We start from the raw sequence: 25,674 nt of genomic DNA on the forward strand, positions 1-25,674 counted from the left end.
AACATTAGAATTTTAGTACATTTTAAAGTGCAGTAGAAAGTACACAATTTCCCTTTGAAATATATCACAATTACTTCTAATCTGTCATTAGTCTAGTTAGTAAAGTAGTCAAATGTGTGTGTGTGCTTGGAAGTGAGATAAAAACAAGGTGAAAAGGCTTATGTGAATGCGATGTGCATTCTTTACTACCTTCATATAAGATTGTGCTAAGCAAATCAAATTTAAAAATAAGATTTAACAAGACTAGATCAATCAAGGTGTGCTGCCCTCCCTCTGTGTTGAACATACTTCTTAAGTCTAATGATAAGTATATATTGTACTATGTACTGTTCAAATTGTACAATGTATGTACATGTTCTCAGGTCAGATTTCAGTTTAGCAGTTCATATTATTTGTTTAGTGCTCTGATTGGTCTAGAAGTGATTCCTCATACTTTTGGTTAATAGTTTATGCCTGCTTGAGACCCACCCCAAGTTAACATTCCTCTGTGATTCAGTGATATGGCTTTTCCACCTTTTTTCCATCAGACTTTTGTACACCATCAGGCTTTTTGTGTGTTACTGACCAGTAAGTATGATTGACTCTGTAGATGTATATGTATCCATGTTTGTTGAATATGATTGGATTTCATACTGTTTTATTGATGATAATGCTTTGTTTTGATGCACCTGTTTTATGGCTGTGGCATGCATGCTTTCTAAACAGCGGTGCGCTCCTTACGAGTACACAAGGTAGATTATTTCTTAGCAGGATATCTGATTTACCATGTTGGTGTGAAAAACAGCACTCCATTCCCTTCATTTGGTGAGTAGACATGTGAGTAAGTGGTGTTTAAGCCTAGTAAAAGTGTTGAGTATATAACATGTTTTCACCAACAGGTGGCATAATTACCTAATTTAAGGTCTCATAAGAAGCTGTTGTTCTGCTAATGTGTTTTAGTGCATTTGAATTTATGTATATTTGTCCTTTCGGCCATTTTTATTCATACAGCTACACTATATTGCCAAAAGTATTCGCTCACCTGCCTTGACTCGCATATCAACTTAAGTGACATTCTATTCCTAATCCATAGGGTTTAACATGATGTCAGTCCACCCTTTGCAGCTATAACAGCTTTAACTCTTCTGGGAAGGCTTTCCACAAGGTTTAGGAGTGTGTTTATGGGAATTTTTGACTATTCTTCCAGAAGCGCATTGGTGAGGTCACACACTGATGTTGGCCAAGAAGGCCTGGCTCTCAGTCTCTAATTCATCCCAAAAGTGTTCTATCAGGTTGAGGTCAGGACTCTGGGCAGGCCAGTCAAGTTCATCCACACCAAACTCTCTCATCCATGTCTTTATGGACCTTGTTTTGTGCACTGGTGCACAGTTATGTTGGAACAGGAAGGGGCCATCCCCAAACTGTTCCCACAAAGTTGGGAGCATGGAATTGTCCAAAATCTCTTGGTATGCTGAAGAATTCAGAGTTCCTTTCACTGGAACTAAGGGACCAAGCCCACCTCCTGAAAAACAACCACACACCATAATCCCCCCTCCACCAAACTTTACACTTAGTGCAATGCAGTCAGACAAGTACCTTTCTCTTCGCAACTGCCAAACCCAGACTCGTCCATAAGATTGCCAGATGGAGAAGTGATTTTTCACTCCAGAGAACATTTCTCTACTGCTCTAGAGTCCAGTGGCGGCATGCTTTACATCACTGCATCCAATGCTTTGCATAGCATTTGTTGATGTATGGCTTAGATGCAGCTGCTCGGCCATGGAAACTCATTTCATAAAGCTCTCTACGCACTGTTCTTGAGCTAATCTGAAGGCCACATGAAGTTTGGAAGTCTGTAGCAATTGACTCTGCAGAAAGTTGGCGACCTCTGTGCACTATGCACCTCAGCATCTGCTGACCCCACTCCATTTTTTTACGTGGCCTACCACTTCATGGCTGAGTTGCTGTCATTCCAAATCACTTCCACTTTGTTATAATACCACTGAGAGTTGACTGTGGAATATTTAGGAGCGAGGAAATTTCATGACTGGACTTGTTGCACGGGTGGCATCCTATCACAGTACCACACTGGAGTTCACTGAGCTCCTGAGAGCGACCCATTCTTTCAAAAATGTTTGAAGAAACAGTCTGCATGCCTAGGTGCTTGATTTTATACACCTGTGGTCATGGAAGTGATTGGAACACCTGATTTCAATTATTTGGATAGGTGAGTGAATATTTTTGGCAATATAGTGTATTTGGTAATCACAGACGCTGTATATTATGTAGGTGTCCTATTATTACAAATACTGTAAATTAGATTTCTATTTCTGCCTAGAGATAGTATATCAGAATACATCCAGCCCTTTATCAAGTCCTTAACAAACTGTCCTTCGGGCCGGATCTGGACTGTGTCCGTGGATTATGGAGAGAGTTAGTAACCTCTACACCTTCAAGTCTTCTTTTCATTTTACCCACATCGAATTCACCCAAAATGAGTGGCCGTTGTACAATAAAACCTCTTCTCTTTCCATGAAAAAATATTTTACCTGGATTTTTTGTATTTAAAGGTGAAATAAATATCTTGTATAAAGAGTAGTATTCAAAACAATGGAACCCTTAATAAATGAAGAAAAAGGAAAATCATTCATCGAATGTCAATAGGCATCTGAAACACTATGCTAACAATTTTCAAAGAAGAAGCTGAAGCAGTGGTAAGTAGAATAAAATGCAAACTCATTCAATTTCCTTCCATTTCTCAGTTTGGTTTGAACCATGTCTTCTCATGCCATCACCATGGTGAGAGCTCACAGCATTTCTTTCTCCCTACGTGTCTCCCATAGTGATGAATACTTGGAGTAATGGCAAGGGAGGCCAGGTCTAATCCAAGAGAGTAATGGTCTACTTTTATATTTGTGGTTATGACCAGGGCAAACAAGAAAGAACGCAAATCAGCTGCACTGATCACAAACTAATCTCGGTCGGGTGGAAAGACTGATAAGAGTACAAACACTCTGAGGGGAAGAGATTCTTTAATACAATTGCTTGTAATCTAATACAGTTAGGGTTAAAGGATGGATCAGATGCAATAAATGTGAGAAAGATTTCACCTTCTTAAGTCAATCAAAATGAATAACTATTGGTAGGTGTTGGGTACAACTCTGAGAGTAGTGATTAGAAAAAAAATATGAAACAAACCAATGGGAAATGTATGCTAATGGGAACATGAAAGCAAGCATCATTGTCTTCTTAATATAAAGCAAAATTCTATACAATATTAAGACTCTGACAGATTACATATAGAAAAGATCTATTAAAATACAATTTTAATCAGTAACATCCCATAGGCTATTTGATTGTTCACTGGATAATATAGCTCCACAGTTAAAAAGAAGCCTCACAATAAACGTTTCTGAGGAGCCAACATAACTCTATGCCGCCATCTTATGGTATAACAACGTAGTCTAGACCAGGGGTTTTCAAAGTGTGGGCAAGTGAGCCTCCCCTAGGAGAAGATCATTCATTCCACGGACCCCCACCACCATGAAAAAAAATAGGATTAAAAAAGATGTAACCTTCATTTTCAAACATTTGTCAAATCTGTAAACATTTTTATTTTTAACATTTTAATATTGTTGATACTTTGGTTTACATGTTTTTTGAAACATCTGTGTTACCCTGACAAACAGGTATTTGGTTTCAGTGATTAACTTATTGCCAGTACCACCTGATTGTTGTGCTCTGCACTCTAATTTAGTGGGAACCATGAGTTTGCATAAGCAGATCATCCTTCACTTTCAGCCCTGCCTGGTACTCACTTTTGATCATTATTGGTGCCAAAAAACCTGCACCTGCAGAGGCTTGCTTTAGTTTTTATAGTGCTAAATATCTCAGTTACCTTCAGTGACTAAAATTACTTCCTATCAAAAAATTCCCCTGACTTGGTGCTTTGACTCAGTGTGACCCCAGGGCTTACACAGCCTTGCTGTCATTAGCTCATACATCTTTGCAAATTAAACAGTATCAATGTTTAGCATCATCAGCACCACTGCAGGAAAATCCTAACTTTAATAGTCGACTCTAGTATAGTCTTCGTAGTAACTATTAATCTGTCCATTTTGTCTCACACACAGTAAAGGTAGCAAAACAAATCACCTTGTTTTCTGGTTTATGGGTCCGCTCCCCCCCTGAAGTCCTGTGGTGCCCCCCATGGGAGGCCCACCTCACAGTTTGAAAACCACTGGTCTAGACCATTGGTTCCCAGCCTGGGGTCTGGGAACCCCTTGAGGGGGTGCCAGAGATTTCATGGGGGGTGTGATGGCCTGTCTACCCTGAGGTTGTTACAGTTTGGTTCACTCAAACTACCTGAAATCATTGAAAACCTATACAAATGGTTCATACCCAGGTCTTTTGCTAATAACAATTGTGGTTTGGGCTGTTGTCTTAATGATGAAAACAATTTAAATTTATTTGTATTTTTGACATCAATATGTCACTTTTCTGTGTGGGTCCTGGGGGGCAAGGCTTTTCTCAGATATATGAAGGGGGGGCTTAAACAGTTGGGAACCACTGGTCTAGACGAAGGGCATGCATTGAGCATCATTTTGAGTCAACACTGGAAATCTTCTCACAAACACTTGATGAGGAAAATGGCCAGTCATATTTTATTCCAAGAGAAATCCTATAGGCCTAGTTATCAAACACAATTTTCATTAAAATAACTGTCAATTGAATCTAGCTAGTTTTCCCTTAACATAACTGGAGTCTTAATATAAATGGGCACACATATGTCCAGAAATTAAAATAATGTCATTTTTCTAGAAAACTCCTGCTTTCACAATGCTGGATTGACAGCAATTACCCCAATTTATAGTTCTTGGTGTTGGGGTTAATTTGGCTGGATCTATTTTTCTTGGGTTCTTCTGCTGTTGGGGTCTACATTTTCGCATGTTGTGCTCCTATCCTATTCTTTGTTCTAGTATTTGCCTTCGCAAATTTGTCAAAGCACTTTGTAACCCATTGTTTTTAACTGTAAGGTTTTATTTCTTAATCTTACACTGCCTTCATAGAGCAATGTTTTAATTTTACGACGTGTAATTTGTAGTTGTAGTTTTTGTAGTCAAAATTCTATGTACGTTCCATTTTTATTCATGAAAGTTTTAATTTTATTTATTTATTTAACTTTAACTTTAACGTTACAACACAACAGAAGTCATTTCAGGATACCTTCCCTATGGTTTATAGCCTTTGCACGTTTTTCTGTTTTAGCTGATCATGTTTGACATACAAGAGGAAAGATGTTAATTTTCATTTGTTTTGAAAGATGCTACTTGAATTTTCCTCGGGATTAATAAGTAACTATCTAACAAAAAATGATAGCGCTAGCCATGATCACAAATGTGTTTGTTTTCGTTCGTCTATCGATCCAGTTGTAACATTACCACAGTGCCTGAGAGACTTTACCCAGGGATAATACGGTTCAAACACATATGCGTCTTACGTCATGTCGCACCATCAGCTGTTGATAGAATGAAGCTCCGTTCAGTAGCGACCTCTTTCGGGGTGCTGTGCTTGTACTCTACTAGTCTCTGACGTCCTTGTTGCCGTTTTCAAACGCTCATGCTGTTTGTGAACCCCTCGGTAACGGAACACATGCTGCCATGAGTTCTTTGTGTCGCCTGATCCAGAGAGGATTTCTGAGCGGCCGGCTGTCCTGTCGTTTATTTCCCGGACTTCAGGATGTGTGCGGGGTGGCTCCCTTGGTCCGGACAGCCAGTTCATCCAGGTAACCCTGCTAGCTTACCGGCTAACTGATGCCCTCTGTTAGGCTGAGCTGTAGCGTGGTGCGAGGGGATATGATCAGAGGGGATATGATAACCAACTGTTCCTCTGCTAAACCTCATGCTAAGGCCATGTGTATATTTTTTACCATTAGCTTAGTTAAATGACATTCAGCCGTCTACTTAGCAAGAGGGTTAATCTGCTGGTGAGTTTTTATAATTGGACAGATTTGGACTAAAATGTAATGTATTATATTTTATTATGTAGCTTAATCAAACGTGTGTTGTTGATTTTTATTTGATGTGAGCTGTACAATACCATATCCACGATAAAGAGCCAGTCTTACAGTAAGCCAATCAGTTGTGCCTTTTAATACAAAACCCCTGTAATTAATCCTACCTTCAGGAAGGTGCACTGTAATGCAATAATATCATGTCCTTATGTGATGTCTCCTTAACATGCAACGAAGGCATGCATTAAAAATCAAAATGAAATGTTAACGTATTCTCAAGCAAACAAACTAAACTGAATGTCTTCTCTTCATCTAAATCATATTCAATCAAATCCTGTTTGAATAAGATGGTTCCATACAAATGGTGTAACTTTCTATAAAAACTTAGAAGAATTATATTAATTATCCAGCCTAGGGGTTATAACCAGGAAGATTATAACTAATTCATGTGTTATTTCCTTTTTCTTCAGCCCAGTCAGCTTGACATACGATGTCTTCGATGGGAAGGGAGAGAGCACTCCCCTGGTGTTTCTCCACGGCCTTTTCGGCAGCAAATCAAACTTCCATTCGATAGCAAAGTCTTTGGTCCAGCGCACAGGCAGAAAGGTAATGCAGTGGTGAAGACATCCCACCTTTTGGCTATTACAGCTACATTTCACCTTATGGTGGCACTAATGGTCCTGTTAGGTCCTGCCTCATGTACAGAGGAGTAGACAAGCCAAGTCCAATTTTGATCGATGACTCCTTTCCCACATGTCACTCCCCAGTCTTAACTCCTGAATTCCTACTTTGTCCGCATCCTATTAAATTCAGGGGTAAAGCTCAAAATATATATTAGAGATTTCAAAGATTCACCCTCATGTTGTTGGGGTTTTTTTCTGAGCCCAAGCTCTTAAAAAAGCAGGTAAAGAAAGAACACGTAATCACTGTGCTGGTCAATGATTTGATCAAACTTTGCAGCAGTCTCTACTGTTGTATTTAATACTGATGAGATGTTTCACCCCTTTGTGGACTTGAAGAAACGTATCACCTCATGCACATAATTTATCTTTTGACCTGTCACTGGCCTGGGATACAAAAAAGGTCAAGTACATACAAAAGTCTTTTTTAGAGCCCAGCTGATATGGATTTTTGGGGGCTGACACTGATATTAGGGAATAAAAAATTCTAATAACCAGTAAATTGGCTGGTTACATTTTTGCATACTTTTTTATTATTAATAAATAATATAAATAACTAGACCATCAGAAAGCTGATAATTCTTCTGTATGCTTCTTGTTGAGATGGTACTGGGTGTTGGTGTGAGGAGCATCATATTGAAGAGTCTGCAATATTTTGCCAGCCCTACTCACATGGACCAGAGGGTCAAAATATTAGGAACACCTTTTACAACAACAGCAACATCCACCATAATCTAAGTAAAGAAGAATAAATTATCTCTCTGGCAGTGTCATTAACATTTAAAAAAACATGCATTTATTGAAGTAGAATTCATGGTAGAGATGTTGTTGTTGGTGTGTATGACATAGCATGTGTCTGATGAAGGTCTGAGTGTTTTTACAAATGATGGATTTATTATTATCTGTGCCTATTATTATAAGAAAGTGGATACACACCGTATTAAAAGTCACTGGTAAAGCAACGTTTGAAACGTTTCGCTGTGATGTCCTCTAGATGAGTGAGCGTAATATTACTGTAAGATATTGAACTATTGCGCTCATTGTGTCATTACTGACTTGGATTAAGTTTAGAATTTACTAATGTTGAGCTAGCTTATCCTAACTTTAGCTAGCTAACAAAACAGATAAGCGTGTTGGATACGACAAGGCATGTCATGACTCATGACAAGTGGGTTGAAATGATACAGGGAACTTTTGGAGTTATGTATTTTACAAACTAGTTCTAAACTTAACATTGAATCAAACCATTCTCTTAAACAAATCTGATGCTCAGCCAAGCTGCTCTGAGCTCTACTCTCTCTGCTGCAGGGAGGAAAATATGGAGCGTGCCCTCTCCTGGATAAATAATGGAACACAGACATCATGTTTAAGTAAAACTAAGTCTTATTCCTTGCTCTTCATCAGCGATAAAACATTGGCGTCTATCGGCTAACTTTTGGTAGATAAACAGTTATTTTTGATAGGCTATAATCGTCCGATTAAATCGGCACACCAATCGGTTGGTTGGGCTCTAGTCTTTTTACTTCACTCTGCCCCCCATTCCAAGAGTCCTAATTGTCCTTTGTCTAGTTAGGTGCTGACTGTAGATGCCCGTAACCATGGAAACAGTCCACACAGCCCGGAGCTTACCTATGAGGCGATGGCTGATGACCTGAAACACCTCCTCGCCCAGTTGCGCATCGAGAAATGTGTCCTAATCGGCCACAGTATGGGTGGGAAAACGGCAATGACAACTGCCCTGACACAGGTAAGCACTTGACAGAACTGAAACTGCAGTGTTTCCCCTACCATTATATTAGGGGGGCGCCCCACCCCCCAATGGCACCCCCCACCCCCTTTGAAGGTCGAGTTAATTTTATTGAATTGTATTTTCTATGAAACACCAGATCACAACAGAAGTCATTTAAGGATACCTTCCCTATAGAGCAGGTCTATACCTTGTCCCTTTATTAGATAAACTAAATAGCTTTATGTTATTTATCTTTTTTACAGGAATGTATGTAATTTCTGGGTCCTAGTTTTCTGCTTGTTCCTTCTGACTTGAGCATGAGCTAAAAAGCCCACACGCTTACTGACGCACCAGAGCCCTGCCACCTCCTTACCATGTCAGAGCCTGGTTCACATGTGTGCTGGGATGCTTTGACTCAGTATCATGAGAGAGGGATCTCTAGTGCAGCTTGTTTATTTGCATGTGGGGAGGCCTTTTTGACAGCATAGGTAAACTTTACACTTAATATTGGTATTATACAGTCCTAAAGTTACTTCTGATGTGGTATGTAGGCAAAAAAGTTAATTTTCGACCCTGCCATTCATACATACATGCATGCATAAATTACCTGTTTTAGATAGGCAGTTGTGAGAGGAAACCAGACCCAGCTATTTATATATATATATATATATATATATATATATATATATATACATGTATATGTATAGTGCTTAAAAAATGTATTAGACCACCACCCAAAGTAAGATTTATGCCACAGCTGCCCTAAATTAACAGCATTGGTAAGTACCAAAATCATTTTTTATGTTTCTGCAATGGTTAATACACCAATATGTAGAAGCTCTTTAACCGAAATGATATTTTTAATGCTAAAATGTAATTATTATTGTTATCCATGAATTTTTCAAATTTACTGATTTACAAAAAACTGAAAAAAAATAGTAATGCACATTAGTATTTCTTGATTAATATGTCAAGTTATAGTTATTTATTTGCATTCCTGCAAAGAAAAAATAGTTTTAGTGGTGGAATGTTATGCCTGATTAATTTGACTTCTCAGAGAAGCCCAGTGAGCCGGCTTAAATTTGGGTATAAAAAGGTGAATTCAGTTTGAAATTCCTCATTCCTGTTCAAAATGGTAAAATGTCGAGAGCTCACTGAAAATGAAAGAGTCCACGTTAAAGCACTTCATGATGCTGGATGGTCTCTGAGACAAATACGCAAAGACATAAAGGTTCTCACAGTGTGGTCAAATATATTTTAATTGCTGAGACTGGTACTTATAAAATGTGCCAAGGAAGAGGCAGGAAATGAAAGTTAACTGAAGCAGATGTCAGACACTTCAAGATTTTAAGTACTAGAGACAGAAGGAAGACCACTGCTGATCTTCAGGCAGAGATGAATGCTTCTAGATCAGAGTCTGAGAAAGTCTCCAGAATGACCATAAGCAGACAACTGACGGAACAAGACTTAAAGGGAAGAATAGCTGCTAAGAAGCCATTATTGAGGTCTGCAAACATCCAGAAATGCCTCAGATTTGCCAGGGAGCACAAACACTGGACTGTTGATGACTGGAAGAAGGTACTCTGGACAGACAAGTCCAAGTTTGAACTTTTCGGTCAGCATGGTTGTTTATGTCTGCAGAAAACCTGGAGAACGTTTTGATGCCAGATGCATTGCACCCACAGTGAAACACGGTGGAGATTACATTATGGTATGGGGTCCCATTTGTGGATACGGCGTGGGCAAATTAGTGAAAATCGACAGTATCATGAACAAGAACATATACCACAACATCTTAGTGCATCATGGAATCCCTTCTGGACTGAATCTGATTGGTGGTGGGTTCATATGCCAACAAGACAAGAACCCCAAGCATACTTCAAAGCTGTGCAGAGACTATTTGACCAAGAAAAAGCAATCTGGAGTGCTGGAACTGATGGACTGGCCAAGTCAAAGTCCAGATTTGAATCCTATTGAACAAATTTGGGATTGAGTAGATTTAAAGATTGATGGCACAAAAGTTTCATCTAAAGCAAGTCTGTGGGAACAGCTAGAAACTATTTGGAACTCAATAACAAAAGAGACTGTCAAAAAGTACATAAAAACAATGCCAGCAAGAATGCAAGCTGTTATCAAGGCCAAAGGAGGCCATACAAAATATGAAGTTTTTTGGTTATTATGTGTGAAAAAGGACTATTTAGTTGTTTCAGTTTGTTATTTGCCAAATAAATAATAACATTTTTAGTTTTAAACAAGTTTTTGAAAGATTTCTAAAATATTTATGTTTTCTCGTTTTTGTCACAGGTGGTCTAATAAATTTGTTAAGCACTGTATATAATTTGTATATTATTTATACCCAGATTTTTTTAGTGTTTGTGTTGTTGTCTCCCCCCCCCCCCCCCAAAAAAAAAAACTGTAAACCTGCTGAGCATGAAGTCACCTTTCTGTCTGCTTGCTTTTATGTACTTTGAACTTAATAATACTCCTCTGGTCTTCTGCAACACCTTGCTGTCCTTTTTGTTTGATATTGGTTAAAACTCTTACTCTCTCGTTTGCAGCCTAGTTTAGTAGAGAGGTTGGTGGTGGTTGACATCAGTCCAGCACAGACCACCTCACGCACCAACTTCCACTATTACATCCAGGCCATGCAGGAGGTGAAGATCTCCAGTGACATCCCACGTTCCACCGCCAGGCGGATGGCTGAGGATCAGCTCCGCAGTTTGGTCAAGGTCAGGACAGGTTTTTGGTCTAAACTTTTCAATTTAAAATGCAATGATGTCAGTGTACCTACTCTCATACTGAACTAGCTGTCACCATTTTTTGTAACCTGGCAACCAAAGAAAACAAGTTCTTACTGATATTTTAGTACTTAACAGCGCTGATAAAATGCACTTGTTAGTAAGTGGTTGCCTTTAAACGTGTGCAGCTGATACACATTAAAATGATACAGTCTCTACCAGCTAGTAGCTTACATGTGGTTTCAGGTGTTTTTTTTGTTTTGTTTTGTTTCTTTTGTTTTGTTTTGGTTTTTTTTACGTTTTATGCAGAAAAAGCTGCCTATTTAATTTCTAAATGTGTCTGTTAAGTGTGTTCCTAACAGTATTGGTATTGAACTGCTCTTCTCTCCCTCAGGAGCGCTCGGTGCGCCAGTTTCTGCTGACTAACCTGGTGGAGCAGAACGGGCATTATGCCTGGAGGGTCAACTTGGAGGCCATCTCTGCACACCTTGATAATATCATGAGCTTCCCTAGCTTTGACTCCACCTTTGAGGGGCCTACACTGTTTTTAGGAGGAGCAAGTTCTGCGTATATAAGGTAAAAAGACCACAAACACAGACTATATTTTCATAGAGCCCAATCTGTGGATTACTTCAATCTCTGAATATGCCAGGTATCATAGCACTGATTAAAGTATTTATTTTTCCATTTTCAAGAAAATTGTTGACAAAAAACACATTCAAAGGCAAAAGAAGTCCTTTTTCCATGTGAGAGTTCTGTGTTTTTCATGGATTTATTTTCCAAAAATAAGCATGAAACAAAAAACAAACAAAAAAACTGGAGCCACGTACTACCTGGTGGTTTTATACACGAGATTTACAATTGCAGTGCTTGGTGAAGAAGGGGTAGCTTACTTTTAGGCTCTTCCATTTTCTGGTGAAAACAAGCTTCAGAAATCTGGAGAGACTTATTCAGTTTTTTTGTGTTTTTTTTTTGTTTTTAACTAAAAATGAAAACACAGGTCAGTCATGGTCAGTTTTTCTTGTTTCAATCACAAAAATGAAAGAAAAAAACATGAAAAAATTCAATTCATGGTTTTTATTTTAGGTGGAGAGGGGGTTTTCTATAACTGTATGTAGAAATTAACAATTTCAAATAATTTAGGCTTCTTATTTGATATGTTTACCTTTCCTGTTGGGTCACATGTTTTCCTGTTCTTAAAGTCTTTCTTTTAACAAGATAACAAAAAACAGAATTGGGAGGGAAAAAACAACCTTTTAAAAAAAAAGAATTTGCTCATTTTTGTTCATAAGTAAGGGGTGAGCATGTGACCCAGTGGCCTTGACCTTTGACCTCCAAAATGTATTCAGTTTATCCCTGAGTTCAAGTGGACATTTGTGCAAAGTTTCAAGAAAATCCCTCAAATATTCTTAAGAAATCGTGTTTAAAAGAATGGCACAAATGGATAGACAACCCCAAATCCTCCATCCATACCTATCACCAGCATAGAGACATCATGCCTCTCTTGCAAGAGTTAAAAAGGAAAAAAAAAAAGATAGGCCCGCCTAGGTGTATGTGGGTCCTCCACCAGTCCATTGCTAATGAAACCTAAGGTACATGTTAGACAATTACAAACCAAAACAACAAAAATACAGCGAATCATATGAAAAATGGCTAAGCTGAACTAGTAACCAGCAAAAAAATGTTAGAATCATAAAGCCGCTTGCAATAATCAGAAAATCAATACTAATTATTATTAGTAATATGAAATACAGTACCAAATACAAAAAAGCTGCTCCAAATACTTATATTTTCAACAATTTAACAAGATTTGTCAACGCCACTGTTTTGTAAGTGTGATATTTGTTTCAAATGTGTCAGTACTGGAAATAATGCTAATTTTCATCCTGCAAAATGAATCTCTCATCATCTAAACGGGGAGAGAGAGAAACACTTTTCTTGAACTCCTGAAGATTTGACTTTTACTTCTTTTGGGCACAAAGAGCTCTAGGAAACAGCACATTGTACTAGTCTATAGATGTTAGTATCTCAGAAAGATGGAAGGCACAGATGACCAAGAAGTAAATGGCTGTAGCTACATATATGTAGGTCTAAAGACAAAAAATGGGGTAATTATTGATTGCAGACAACTATTGTAATTCATTTCAACAGAAAACTAGCAGAATCACACACTAGCACTGGGGGAGGGGGTAAACAAATGAAAAATAATATAAATGAATGTAATAAAAATTGCAAATGAAAATATACAGCACTTCAAACATTTAAAAATACAAATGGAAATGTACAGAAGTGTTTAAAAAATACTTGTATTAAAATAAAACAAAAACCCCACAGACACAGCAATAGTTTTATTTATATGTATTTAGCCTTTTGTTACTTTATTATAGGAAACAATAATATTTTGAAAAAGATGCAAATATGAATTAAAATAAATTCCCATTTTTTTTAAATTGTGTAGAAAAATATCTTAAATCTGATCTCAAATCTAACATTTCAGTTTTTGTTTCTTGTTTGTTTGTTTGTTTTTTTTTGTAATCCTTCCATGTTTGTTGAACACACACAACCCTTTCTTTGTCTGATATTCTCACCTCCTATTCTCCTGCTCTTTTACCCTGATCCAGCTCTGAAGATTACCCAGAAATCCAGAGGTTGTTCCCTCTGGCTGACATCCAGTACATTCCAGATGCCAGCCACTGGATCCATGCAGATAAACCCTTAGATTTCATCAGCTCCATCATCACCTTCCTTCAGTCTTAGCTGCATCCTGCCCTACGTCACAAAACTTTTTCCTGTGCTCAGCATCTCTGAGCGGCCTCTCACTGGAAATAAAAGGGACAATTCAGCAGCTTCAGCAACTGCGAGTGGAGTCATTCATGGTGTCAACACTGGACCAAACTCGCCCTTTTACAGCAGTCAGTATTTACCTTGAAACAAAGTGTGTGTAGCGTAACGAGAACAAGCTTTGTTTTCACTGCCAGACAGATATTGTAATGAGGTTGGCTGATTTCTAGATGTACTTTTATTTATTTTATTTTAATTCTCAGTCTAACATAAAGGTGGTTACGTATATATGATACTAATCCAAAGAAACTCATTTGCACAGTGCAGATTTATGCTAATATCATTACATTGAGGTTTTAGGCCAAGTGAAAGCTTGGGTTGGCGGAGTGGACCAGAAGCAGTTCAGATGTTTAAGTTTTGACAGCGCTGGAATGAAATAAATACATTAAAGCTATTGACTAAGAGGACGGAGGAATATGCAAAGCAAAAATCAGTTCTTAAATTAAGGTGTTTGGTATTGTGTGCTGGGTCATTCAGGCTCTGTATAGAGGCAGTTACATGGGCTTTATGTGTACAGATGGTTTGTTGAAGAAAATTAATTCAGTTTTGACAGTGGTGATATATTCAGTATTTTGGTCTAGAACATTGCTCCTCACATCCCCTTTTCTCTGTATCTGCTGCATTTAAGCAACAAGTCTTTACAGGTCAGAACTCGAGGTCAGAGAGAATGCTAGCTCTCATTTTGCTCAAAACGCAGATTGTTCCCTGAATATCTCAGGTTACACTTGGATATGCTAATTGTTATACATGTGTACTATTATTGTCTGTCTGGCTACAAGCCTTAGTAATGGTGTTGTCTTTGTAGGCGATCAGTGTTTGATCAAAACTGTTTATTATCTGTATCTAACCTATATTTAAAACTAAGGCGCCATATGTGTATGACACAAATATATGCTGCAGAAAGTTTTGTTGGTATAGTAACTGTGTTAATACCATTTCTGTTCTCATGGGTTTAAAAGTACAGTCCAGTAGTGAAACTGCCATCCGTATGAATAAGCAGGGTGTTGTGAATTTGTATGTGCCTCCTTAGTGTAAGGCTCTTTTTCCAGTTCTGTAAAACTTGATGGAAAAAGTTTTATTCAACAGTTTTAATAAGCAGACTGCAGATTGGCAGCTGGGTTGCCAGTTCTGTGTGAATTTTCTGACAAGGGGCTCTAACCAGTATGGGTATATCCCCTCATGGCACTTGACGTTTACTACAATCAGTATTTCATGTTAGTTTTATGTGAATGCAGAAGTCTAAACGGCTTTGAGTTAAGTTTGGTGAAAATGTCTGTTTTATTCTTTGAAGCTCCAGTTGGTGGAGAAGAATCATCTCATCCTCCTCAACCTCAGGACAGATTTGTCTTGTTGCACAATATGAATGAGAGGATTATTTACCACTGACATTTGAATGCAGGCTCTGCTTCAGCTTCTTTAGTGCTGCAGTGGGCTGAATATTTCAGAACCAATGTCTACAATATAGAAAAGAGAATCTATTAACACTGAAAAGCTTTTTGAAGACTGTAATCATGTGTTCAGGATTGTATAATGTCAATATGAGCATGCCTTCTCTCTCATCATCAGATATAAAATCTTTAGTGCTATGTATGTCTGAGTCTGTTTAATATGTTGCCACAATGATGGGACTCATTCTAGATATTGCCATATATACATTTTAAATGTGTGCAAGATGAATATAGAAGTGGATTATATATTGCTGAAAATGTACACACTAAAATTCTAAAATAAAAATGCAAATATCCTTGAATATTTTGTTTGAATCTTGAAATGTGTAGGTATCGAAGGCCTCTCACGACCTTTATGGCAGTCCAGAGGTGGAAAAACTACATTTCTATTGTACTCAAGTACACCTACTCTGGTTAAAATTTACAAAAGTAAAAGTTCTGGTCTATAAATCTTCTCAATTAAAAGTAAAAAGTATCTATTTTAAAGTTGAAGTACAGAGTAGAGAAAATATAACCTTTCCTTGTGTTAAATATTTTACAATATGAGAGCGGTGCAGTACCTCCTGAAAATGTGTGGCAACGTGAGTCTCCCCTGGCAAGAACAAAGCAGAGAGTCAAACTCGTTCCAAGGCAATAAAAACTGATGAAGAATATGCACTATACATCATTTAGGAGCACCTAAAGTCAAAGACTGTAACTCTAACTCAGTGGATAACTTCACTTATGGTGTGTATATGTCTCACATCAAAAACAAGACAAAATGAATGCCAGCAGAGATCACATTAACATCCAAACACAACTAAACACATATAAAAGATATCGAAACATTCTGCAAGGGCATGATGGGAACTCCACCCACACATCCCCCCAGGTTTGAAACCACAGTGGGCAAGCTTTGATCAGCTGACTTTGTAGAGAGTTGAACTAACACAGCTGGATCAAAACTGTCAAATAAAATTAGATTTTGGGGGTTAAAATCAACTCCAGAATGTTTAACCCTGAGTTGTCAACACTCCAGTTTTTGCTGTGCATAACAGATGTTTTTGGATGTGATGTGGATTCATTCTCACTGTGTGCTACAGTGTAGTCAACAGGTGGAAAAAGTACAAGAGTATTGTACTCAAGTAAAAGTGCATTTACTCTGATTAAAACCTACGTAAGTAGGAGTAAAAGTACCGATTTTAAAATGTATTAAAAAAAGTGCAAGTACCCAAAAAACTACTTAATTACAATCATTTGATTAAATGCAATTAGGTACTTTGCATCCCTGCTGCAGTCTGAATCAGCAAGCATTTTTAGGCAACTTTTGCAATAGAATTAATTTATTAACAGCAAGACACAAATGTACAGGAAACAAAAGAAAGGTATTCAAGTTCAACAAAATAAAGTGATGTGGCTCGTTCATTATCACAGTTATAATCATGGGTAAGTGATAAGGACAAATAGCAAACAGAACTCTACAAATACCCCACAGTACATAACACTAAGACTAACAATAATCTGCTTGTAATACGTTTTTTTATGACTGGTAGGTTTTTTCCAAATAAAAGCTTGTTAAAAATGCTTAAAATCATGTCTGCTTCTCCCTGAAAAGAAATCAAAAAGGTGTGACTTTGTGAATCTTGTTCATGCAGTGGCTGTAATATACATTTATAAACACACACAAAAGTCTGCTCTCTGTGTGCACGTGCTGCAATTGTGACTAAATTAAAAATGCCATTTGGTACAAAATTCTTTAACTCCAACCTAGTTACAATAAGCAACAGGCATTTTTAAGTGGAAGGGAACTTTAAATTGTCAGATGGCTTTATGTGTCAAAAAAGCACACTAATTGCGAGACAATTATTTCAATCAAGTGAAACTACCTCAAAGTCGTCACCTTTGCCACTATCTGAATCTAGCCCAACTGCATCTTGGTCCCCTTGACGGCTACTTTTTCCCCTCCTCAGCTTGTCCCTCCAGTTGCGTTGGGAAGGAGATGTGCTTGGAGTAGAAGTAGCAGATTTGGAGACAAAGATTTGGTTGGAGTTGGTTGTGGAAGGAGCAGATACAGCCAAAGGAAAGTTGGAGGGCCGCTGAATGGGCGGTTTGTTATTTCTCCTCAGGATACCCAGTCGGGAGGGCTTCTTCTGAGCCTGCTCTGCTTGCTGCTGAATTTGCAGCTGCTGGTGAAGCATCAGCTGAACGTCCTCCTGGGTAAAGCAAAAAAAAAGGCTGTCAGAGCACCAGAAATACTGACAGTGACAAATCTGTAAACAGGGATGAGTGACAGGAAACATGGCAGAGATGTGATTTCTGGGACTTTTGGGAGAGCAAGGAGAGTAAGGATGTTTAGACCAACTAGAATATACAGTAATGTGCAAACATTTCAGGCAGATGTAATCAAATGCTGCTAAACAAGAATGCTTCCAATATGATAAATGTTAGATTCTTCAAGGTACACTGGCTCACAGCTGTTCTTTGCTCAGTTTAAACTCTCCTTCACAGCTGTTTCAGTTTCAATTAATGATTGCATTTTAACCTACAAATTTAATTGAGGAAGAATTCACAGTGACTTGAAGACCAAGAGTGGTCACACCAAATATAGATTTGATTTAGATTTTTCATGTGTTCATTTACTTCTTCTGCTCATGCATTTTGTTGATAAAAAATGAACCATTTTAACTATGAATTACTAACTAAACATTTGCACTGTACTGTATATTTTAGCCTTGAATCCAACAATGACCCCTACCCTAATTTGGTACATACAGTGCCTATAAAAAGCATTCACCCCCTTGGATGTCTAACCTTTTCGTAGATTTTATAAATCAATCATTGTCATAATTTTGCATTTTTGACAAAAATGATTTCTACAAAGTAACATTAATCAAACAAAAATATGTGAGGTAAAATAAGTGACTGCATAAATATCCATCCCCTTTTAAGTGGCTGACCTCATTCAACAGAGGTCTAGTCAATTGAAGTCTTACAATTTGTGAAATGAGGATCACCTGAGTGCAGTGATTGTGTCTCAAGTGATTGTAATCTAAAGACACCTGTGTCTGGAAGGCCATTTCAATGGTTAATCATTATTCCTGGCTACCATTACACCATGCAGACAAAAGAACACTCCAATCAACTCAGTCAGGGAATGGATACAAAAAAATTCCAAGGCCCTGTACATCCCTTGAAGTTCAGTTAAATCCATTATCAAGAAATGGAAGCAATATGGCACATGTGTAAATCTGCCTAGATCAGGTGTCCTCCCAAACTGAATGACCATGCAAGAAGGAAAAGAGTGAGCACCTCAGATATGCAAAATTGTTGGCTGGATTCTTCACCAGTCAAAGCTTTATGGGAAGGTGGAAGAAAACTCATTAAATATTGACTAGAGTTCACCAAAAGGCATGTGTGAGACTCCATGGTCAAGTGGAAGAAAGTTCTTTGTTCTGGTGAGACCAAAATGGTGCTTTTTTGCCATCAGACAAAATACTTTATTTGACGGACACCAAACCATTCCCACTGTGAAGCACAGTGGTGCCAGCATCATGCTGTGGGGATGCTTCTCAGCAGCCGGCCCTGAAAGGCTTGTAAAGGTAGAGGGTAAAATGAATGCAGCAAAATATAGGAAAATCCTGGAGGAAAATCTTTTTCAGTCTGCAAGAGAACTACGGCTTGGGAGTGGATATATTTTACAGCAAGAAAATGACCTGAAGTAAGCAGCGAAAGCTACAGAGAAATGGTTTAAAGAAAACAAGGTGAATGTTCCAGAGTGGCCTAGTCAAAGCCCAGACCTCAATCTGATAAGAGCATTTGTGGCTGGACATAAAAAGTGCTGTTTAAACCCTGTCCCTGTGTAACCTGACAGCTTGATCAATTTTGCAAAGAAGAATGGAGTAAAATTGCAGTGTCTAGATGTGCAGGCCTGATTGAGACCTATCCACACAGACTCAGTGCTGTGATTGCAGCCAAAAAGTGCACCTATAAATACTGACTTGAAGGGCGTGAATATTCATGCAATCACTTATTTTACATTAAATATTTTCGTTTACTTTGTAGAAATCTGTTTTTACTTTGAAATTGAAGGGATTTTTGTTATTTCTTGTCAAGAAAGCCAAATTATGTTGACCATGATTGATTTATAAAACTAATAAAAGGGTAAAACAGCCAAGGGGGTGAATACTTTTTGTAGGCACTGTATTACCAAGAAGTTAATTTATATGCAGAATGAATATTTTAGCATCCTCTATGCTTCATTAGGGGAGCTCACATGTTGCAACCTAATTCTCTTTAAGTGTTAGGGAGAAACTGCAGTGGCCATGCAAAAGACAAAAAAGGGCTGTTTGTAATGGCAGTATTTTGTTTGTCCATGCTGGGCTTTTGTTGTAAAAAAAAAAATTGCTTAAAAAATAATGACAGAAATTTTGTTTTTGGATGACTGTAAACTCTTGACAACAGATCTATAAATGATATGCTTGAAGTTTTGGTGTAATTGTTCAGTCTATCTGCACTGTAGTTTCTGTTTAGTCTGCAGAGATCCAGGTGCTCATCAGAACACATAATGAATGAGGTCAGGACACTGTTGCAGAACAGCAGCTGGCAGTATCACCCTGAAGCCTGGCTCGTGCAGAATGTAACCCCTGAACATTTTAATTGTATTTGAGTACTTCACAATGATCATGTGTGATCTTTTAATTAACATTGGGTGTTAATCTTGGCCTACTTTATTGACATACATATTCACATTCCCCACTCTTGGCTTGCTTAGGCATGCTTTTTGGCTCCGTATTCTCATTTACGTGTCAAACATTTATTTGTTCATAGTCAACGCCCTTTCCTTGGAAATTGCTCCACTTTTTGTTTCTGTATTGAAAATTAAACTCGTCTGATTTACCTTCCAGGCCTCGAGCTCCAGTGACATCTCCAAACGTTTCTGTACAGCTTCCAGCACCTGGTTGTTCAGCAACATCATCTCTGATTTACTCCGCAGCAGCTCTTCCTCCATGGCCTTCTTCCTGCACAGCAGAACAGAAAGAATGACACATAACTCATAATAGAACTTCATCTTTAAGCTTCTCTTTTCCTCCATCAATCCTGATTCACTGCTTATTCATAGGTGGTGATTGTGACTGTGTACTTACTTCTCTATGGCCTCATCTCTGTCCCGTAGAGCCTGCTGCAGAATAGTACTGTCCTCTGATCCTTTTCCGGGGTTGGACTTTGAAAGACCAAAAAAAGAGAAGGGTTAAATTTTCTCCAAACTCTGGTTATTTTTTAAGTGAAACTCACAATTCTCACTCTTATCTTTTAACACCGATCCTGGCCTATCTTGTTGCAAATACCACAGAGATGCACATCACAGGTACTGTCATTTGTTCTTGTCTGGTCACATAGCTGTGCTTTGACTCCTGGGCAGAGGTATTCACAATCTTTTTAATGAACGATTGAGAAATGCGTCAGCAGGAGGACACGGGTGCTTGTCATGTGTGCATAGCTTTCTGAGTAAAAGCCTAAGGGCTTGTTCTATTCTAAGGAGTCCTCCATTCCAATACTTTGTTGACTATACAAACTGCATGCTGCATTGCCATCTATATTTAGTCCTTTATGTCTAGGGAACACTTCTAATAATAGGGCAGACTACTTGTACCAAGTAAAAGTTGCCAGGCAGAAACAATGTCAATTATAACATATTATTTCTTGTGTACATTGTTTTTGCTCCATTTCTTTTCTATTTCAAAGCAAACAATTTTCTGGCAAACATGTCCAATAAGGGCACTGGTTTGGCTCAGTGGGTAAAGCAGGCACCCATGTGCTGAGGATGTAGTCTCTGGTGCACTGATCACAGGATTGATTCCCAATCTCTGCACAGGTTTGGTGCAAATCTCCCCCATTTTCTAGCCCCATATTTCCTGTCTCTCTCTGGCCCCCAAAAATAATCTTAAAAAGACATATTCAATAAGCTCACCCAAATTAAAGGTTTTAAAGATGTTAATGAGGGATACTAAGCTTTATTCGAATGCAAGTGTAGCCTGTACCTCTTTGGTGTGGCTGATTGCCAGTTTGCGAGCCACATTTTGCAGCTGGACCAGGGCATGGTCCAACCGGTTCTCCCCATCAGAGGGTTCAGGTAGGCTGGACTCTTGTTCCGTCAGTGGGTGCAGCAGCCGCAGAACAGACAGAACCTCTTCTGTGACCTATAAGAGGAATCAAAGGGGAATACTTCATACTATTCTTGCATATATGGGAACTTTGTTCTGGTGCCATATGTAACTCTTACCCTCTCTCTGTGCTGGCTCCATCCCCGTCCATCTCGGTTCTCCTGCAGTTTGTCCACCTGAGCCTTCAGTTTAATGCTTCTTCTCCTGGACAGCTCCACCTCTCTGCGCACTTCTTTCAGCTGCAACCAAGAAATATGACAAAAGAGCATTTTAACAATGCATGTCAGCAGTTTTTTTTAAGTGTTCAGACACAGTAATTGCAGTCCTGCATGCTAAAAGTACAAGCTCATGACATTTTAACAGAATGTAAACAGAAACTGCTAATCTGGATTCCTGGGTGAATTGTAGACAAGAGATCCAGTCATACCGGATGAGGTGTATTACAAAACATCCAGACAAGGAAATATGAATCTACGGATGTATTCACAACATCAGACTCATACGCATAAGCATAACTGATGAAGGGAATTTCATAACACAACATTTTCCTACAACTCAGAGAAAATTGTCCCAAGGAAAGCTTTTCTGCTCACTCACGTCAAACTTATTAATACTATCCTTAATTACTGTAAATTATATTCTGTCTTTTTCCTACTTGCTTGAATTGTGTGTTCATACATGTTTTGGGTATGCCATAGTGACAGTTGGGACAGTCTCCTCCCTGTTTAACAGGTCTTGTTGTTTGACAAGCCAGTCTGGAGTAGATTACTACCCAACAATCTCTCTCCCACTTATACAAACAAAAAAAAAAAGTAAAATCCTACCGTGTCTGAGACTGGTCCCAGTGTCCTGCGCCTGCCAAGTGGCCTTCCACTCCTGATGAGGTCTGGTAAAGTCCCATCTAAGTAGCTTCTCTGGAGGGAGCTGCTCCCACCCTCACTGGATACAGACTCTGTGGGCTCTCCGGTCTCCTCTGAGGTCAGCTCACCTGGAATGTCCTTCTCCTCAGTTGGTGAAGTGTTGCTGTCCTTCTCAAGCAGCTCCTCTTCACACATATCTCTCAAATTCAAACCAGTGATTAGGCATGAGTTATTGCAGAGACTCACATCGGCACAATCTCCTTCAGAGGCGACATCCTCCTGATCTGCAGCCTCTTCAGGTTCTTGTTCTGCTAAAGTCACAGAGGTTGCTGGTTCTGTTGGCAGAATCGTAGGTCGGTAATATGTGGGTTGGACCTTTAGAGAACCCCACTGTCTGTCCTCCACTCTGGTCAGGGAGGAGTAAAGCTGATGGCTGGTGGTGATCCGAGGTCTCAGCTGCTCATTGAGCGCTGAGAAGGATTGAGAGAAGTTCATGATCAGCTCAGGACTGGTCAAAGTAGAACCTCAAAAGTCAGCTGGCGATATTGTCGTGCTCTATACAAACATTAAATGAGCAAGAGGAAGACTGGAAGACAAGGAGGAGGCAGCATGAGAATGTCTCCTAACTGGTTTTTCCTGAAACATGCGTCTTCACAGCAACACGACATGATGTGATGTGATGTCACAGGAGGTTGTGGCTTCATGTGGCCCGTCTCGGTTTTTTCTTCCTTCTTTCTATTGCTACACAAACATGACGTGTAAACATACCACAGCTGCAGGGGAACAAAGAGAGGAGGGTTTTTGATCCTGTAATGGAGACAGATTATCAAGGCTTGACATATGATACTTGATATAAACCTCTTATTATCATGCAACTCAAGAGAGAGCGTGTTATACAATGAAGGAAAACTGTGTCTTAATAATCTGACTTAAATATTTTCTCTTTGCTCCTATGAGGTCAAAACCACATTCACCCATTTAGTCACTGATTCATTTATGAAGTCTGACTGCTTTAGGGGAAAACACATTAGTAGTCTTTCTTTGTGGTTTAGGAAAAAGGGTGTTATTTTTTGTCGCAGAGCTCCACATATGAGCAGAAATGAGTTAGTGATAAACCCTTCTTATTCAAAACATGTTTTTCTTATACAGTGAGGTGAATTAAGTTTCAGACAAGTGTGTGCTAAATTCAAGGCTGTAGCCATGGAACAAAACAACAAATTCACCTGAGTTTACTGCCACTTATGGTTTGGTTTCACATCTTTCTAAAGGCCTCATACGGTTCAAACAGTCACGTCACGTTTTACTTTGCCATGGAAAGAAAAACGTGTATTCTAATTTCCCCAACTTTGCGTGCTAACTGAAAACTTGAGTTATTTTTGCTGGAATAGAGAAATGAGGAAGTTTTTCCACTGTAATGTTGTGTGAGCTTTACAGACATGTATGTTTCCTTATCAGTGCCTCTCTTGTAGACGCCACTCAACATTTTTTACAGAAAAGTAGGTCACTGTGGGTTAGGACAGGTGGACCCAGTCCAGGCCGTAAAACTGTTTATCATCTTTTATTTATGGCCGTCTCCAATAAATTAAATTTTAAATAGGTAATAGATCATCAGAGGACATCTCATCTGTGCCAGTATCTGTAAAGTGTGCTTACAGTTTCCCTGTGAAGTGTAACAAACATAGTGCAACAAGTAATTTAGTCTCAAATTCCAGCTCCAAGATGACTTTCACCTTTGACTTTTTCCTTTTGAGAGGTTTGTATGTGGTGAGAGAAGATGTTTATTCTAGTATTAATGTCATTGCTTCAATACTGTTTTTGTCTAAAAGTCAGAGACAAAAGAAAATGTTGCACACTTCTGCATGAAAACATTACCAAAGAACTGGTTCATGTTCAAAAACAATTCAATCATATTCTTTTGAATATCACAAGTCGTACCTGTAAAAAGTATTCACTCCCCTCACTCCCTAACCCTGTTATTTGTTTAATATATCATACTTGCTAAATATAATTTTGCTTTTTTTTAACAAAAAAAAATCAAATATCAAAGTAAAAACAGATAAGTAATGTTGCTTATAAAAAAATTGTGATATCTAAAATAAGTTACTGCATAAATATTCACCCCTTCAAGCCAGTGTTTTGTGGGTAAATCTTTGGTTCCAATCACAGCACTGAGTCTATGTGGATAGGTCTCATTTAGGCTCTTCTTTGCTCAACTGCTCAAGCTCTATCAGGTTACACAAAGATCAGGTGGGAACAGCTCTCTTCAAGTCCAGCCACAAATTCCCTATTGGATTGAGGTCTCAGCTTTGACTTGGCTACTCCAGAACATTCACCTTGTTCTCTTTAAATCATGTCTGTGTAGCTTTCGCTGTATGCTTCAGGTCACTGTCATGCATCAAATAAATCCCCCAAGCTATATTTCTCGGGCAGACTGAATAGGATTGTCCTCCAGGATTTTCCTACATTTTGCTGAATTAATTTTACCCTCTATGTTTAAAAATCTTCCAGGGCCAGTTGCAGAGAAGCATCCCCACAGCATGATGCTGCCACCACTGTGCTTCACTGTGGGCATGGTGTGTTTGCTGTCCACCAAACATAGCTTTTTTCTGGTGGCCAAAAAGCAAAATTTTGGTCTCTTTACCACAAAGACCTTTCCTCCACTTGAATATGAAGTCTCCCACATAACTTTTGATGAACTCTTGTTGAGATTTAATATACGTGTTCTTCAACAGCGGATTTCTCATCTCCATTCTCTCATAAAGCTTTGACTGGTGAAGAACAGTTGTTTTTTGCAGTCTCTTCCATCTGAGCTGCTGAAGCTTGTAACCCCTTCAGAGTAGTCATAGGTGTTATGGTGACCTCTCTTACTAGTCTCCTTCTTGTACGGCCACTCAGTTTGTGAGGAAGGCCTGATCAAGGCAGATATACACATGTACCATATTTCCTTCATGGTGGATTTAACTGAACTCCAGAGGATGTTCATGACCTTGGGACATTTTTTTGTATCCATCCCCTGACTTAAATTTTCAATAACCTTTTCTCTGAGTTGTTTGGAGTGTTTTTTCATCTCCATGGTGTAATGGTAGCCAGGAATACTGATAACCCAGTGACTGGACCTTCCAGACAAAGGTTTCTTTTTACTACAATCACTTGAGACACATTCACAGGTCTCAGATGATCCCCATTTCACCATGAGACTACTAGCTTCAATTGACTAGACCTCTGTTAAATTTGGTCAGTCACTTT

General features: G+C 38.7%; 2 protein-coding genes across 2 annotated transcripts; one reads left to right on the forward strand and one right to left on the reverse strand.

The window, feature by feature from the left end:
* The first annotated feature begins 4,247 nt into the window (after nucleotides 1-4,247).
* abhd11 (abhydrolase domain containing 11) lies at nucleotides 4,248-15,730 on the forward strand. The gene is made up of 6 exons (XM_041802184.1): nucleotides 4,248-5,764; nucleotides 6,463-6,598; nucleotides 8,246-8,419; nucleotides 10,960-11,130; nucleotides 11,534-11,715; nucleotides 13,761-15,730. The coding sequence occupies exons 1-6, from the start codon at nucleotides 5,640-5,642 to the stop codon at nucleotides 13,894-13,896; spliced, it is 924 nt and encodes a 307-aa protein (XP_041658118.1). The 5' UTR covers nucleotides 4,248-5,639; the 3' UTR covers nucleotides 13,897-15,730.
* A 1,069-nt stretch (nucleotides 15,731-16,799) lies between these two features.
* Nucleotides 16,800-23,894, reverse strand: bicdl2l (bicaudal-D-related protein 2-like). The gene is made up of 6 exons (XM_041801833.1): nucleotides 22,393-23,894; nucleotides 21,688-21,807; nucleotides 21,446-21,604; nucleotides 20,552-20,628; nucleotides 20,305-20,425; nucleotides 16,800-17,620 (listed from the first exon to the last, which is right to left on the reverse strand). The coding sequence occupies exons 1-6, from the start codon at nucleotides 22,921-22,923 to the stop codon at nucleotides 17,276-17,278; spliced, it is 1,353 nt and encodes a 450-aa protein (XP_041657767.1). The 5' UTR covers nucleotides 22,924-23,894; the 3' UTR covers nucleotides 16,800-17,275.
* Between the last annotated feature and the right edge of the window lie 1,780 nt (nucleotides 23,895-25,674).

Source organism: Cheilinus undulatus, linkage group 12, assembly GCF_018320785.1.
Source record: "Cheilinus undulatus linkage group 12, ASM1832078v1, whole genome shotgun sequence".
In the NCBI taxonomy this organism is placed as follows: Eukaryota; Metazoa; Chordata; class Actinopteri; order Labriformes; family Labridae; genus Cheilinus; species Cheilinus undulatus.

What these genes read in the sequence shown, in the direction of transcription:
- abhd11 (XM_041802184.1), top strand. Translation starts at nt 5,640, where the DNA reads ATGAGTTCTTTGTGTCGCCTGATCCAGAGAGGATTTCTGAGCGGCCGG. An exon ending in TCCAGCGCACAGGCAGAAAG is followed by an intron (nt 6,599 to 8,245) that starts GTAATGCAGTGG and finishes TTGTCTAGTTAG; the next exon opens with GTGCTGACTGTAGATGCCCG. An exon ending in TGACAACTGCCCTGACACAG is followed by an intron (nt 8,420 to 10,959) that starts GTAAGCACTTGA and finishes TCTCGTTTGCAG; the next exon opens with CCTAGTTTAGTAGAGAGGTT.
- bicdl2l (XM_041801833.1), bottom strand. Translation starts at nt 22,923, where the DNA reads ATGAACTTCTCTCAATCCTTCTCAGCGCTCAATGAGCAGCTGAGACCT. An exon ending in TGGGACCAGTCTCAGACACG is followed by an intron (nt 21,808 to 22,392) that starts GTAGGATTTTAC and finishes TCTTGGTTGCAG; the next exon opens with CTGAAAGAAGTGCGCAGAGA. An exon ending in AGAGATGAGGCCATAGAGAA is followed by an intron (nt 20,426 to 20,551) that starts GTAAGTACACAG and finishes TCTGCTGTGCAG; the next exon opens with GAAGAAGGCCATGGAGGAAG.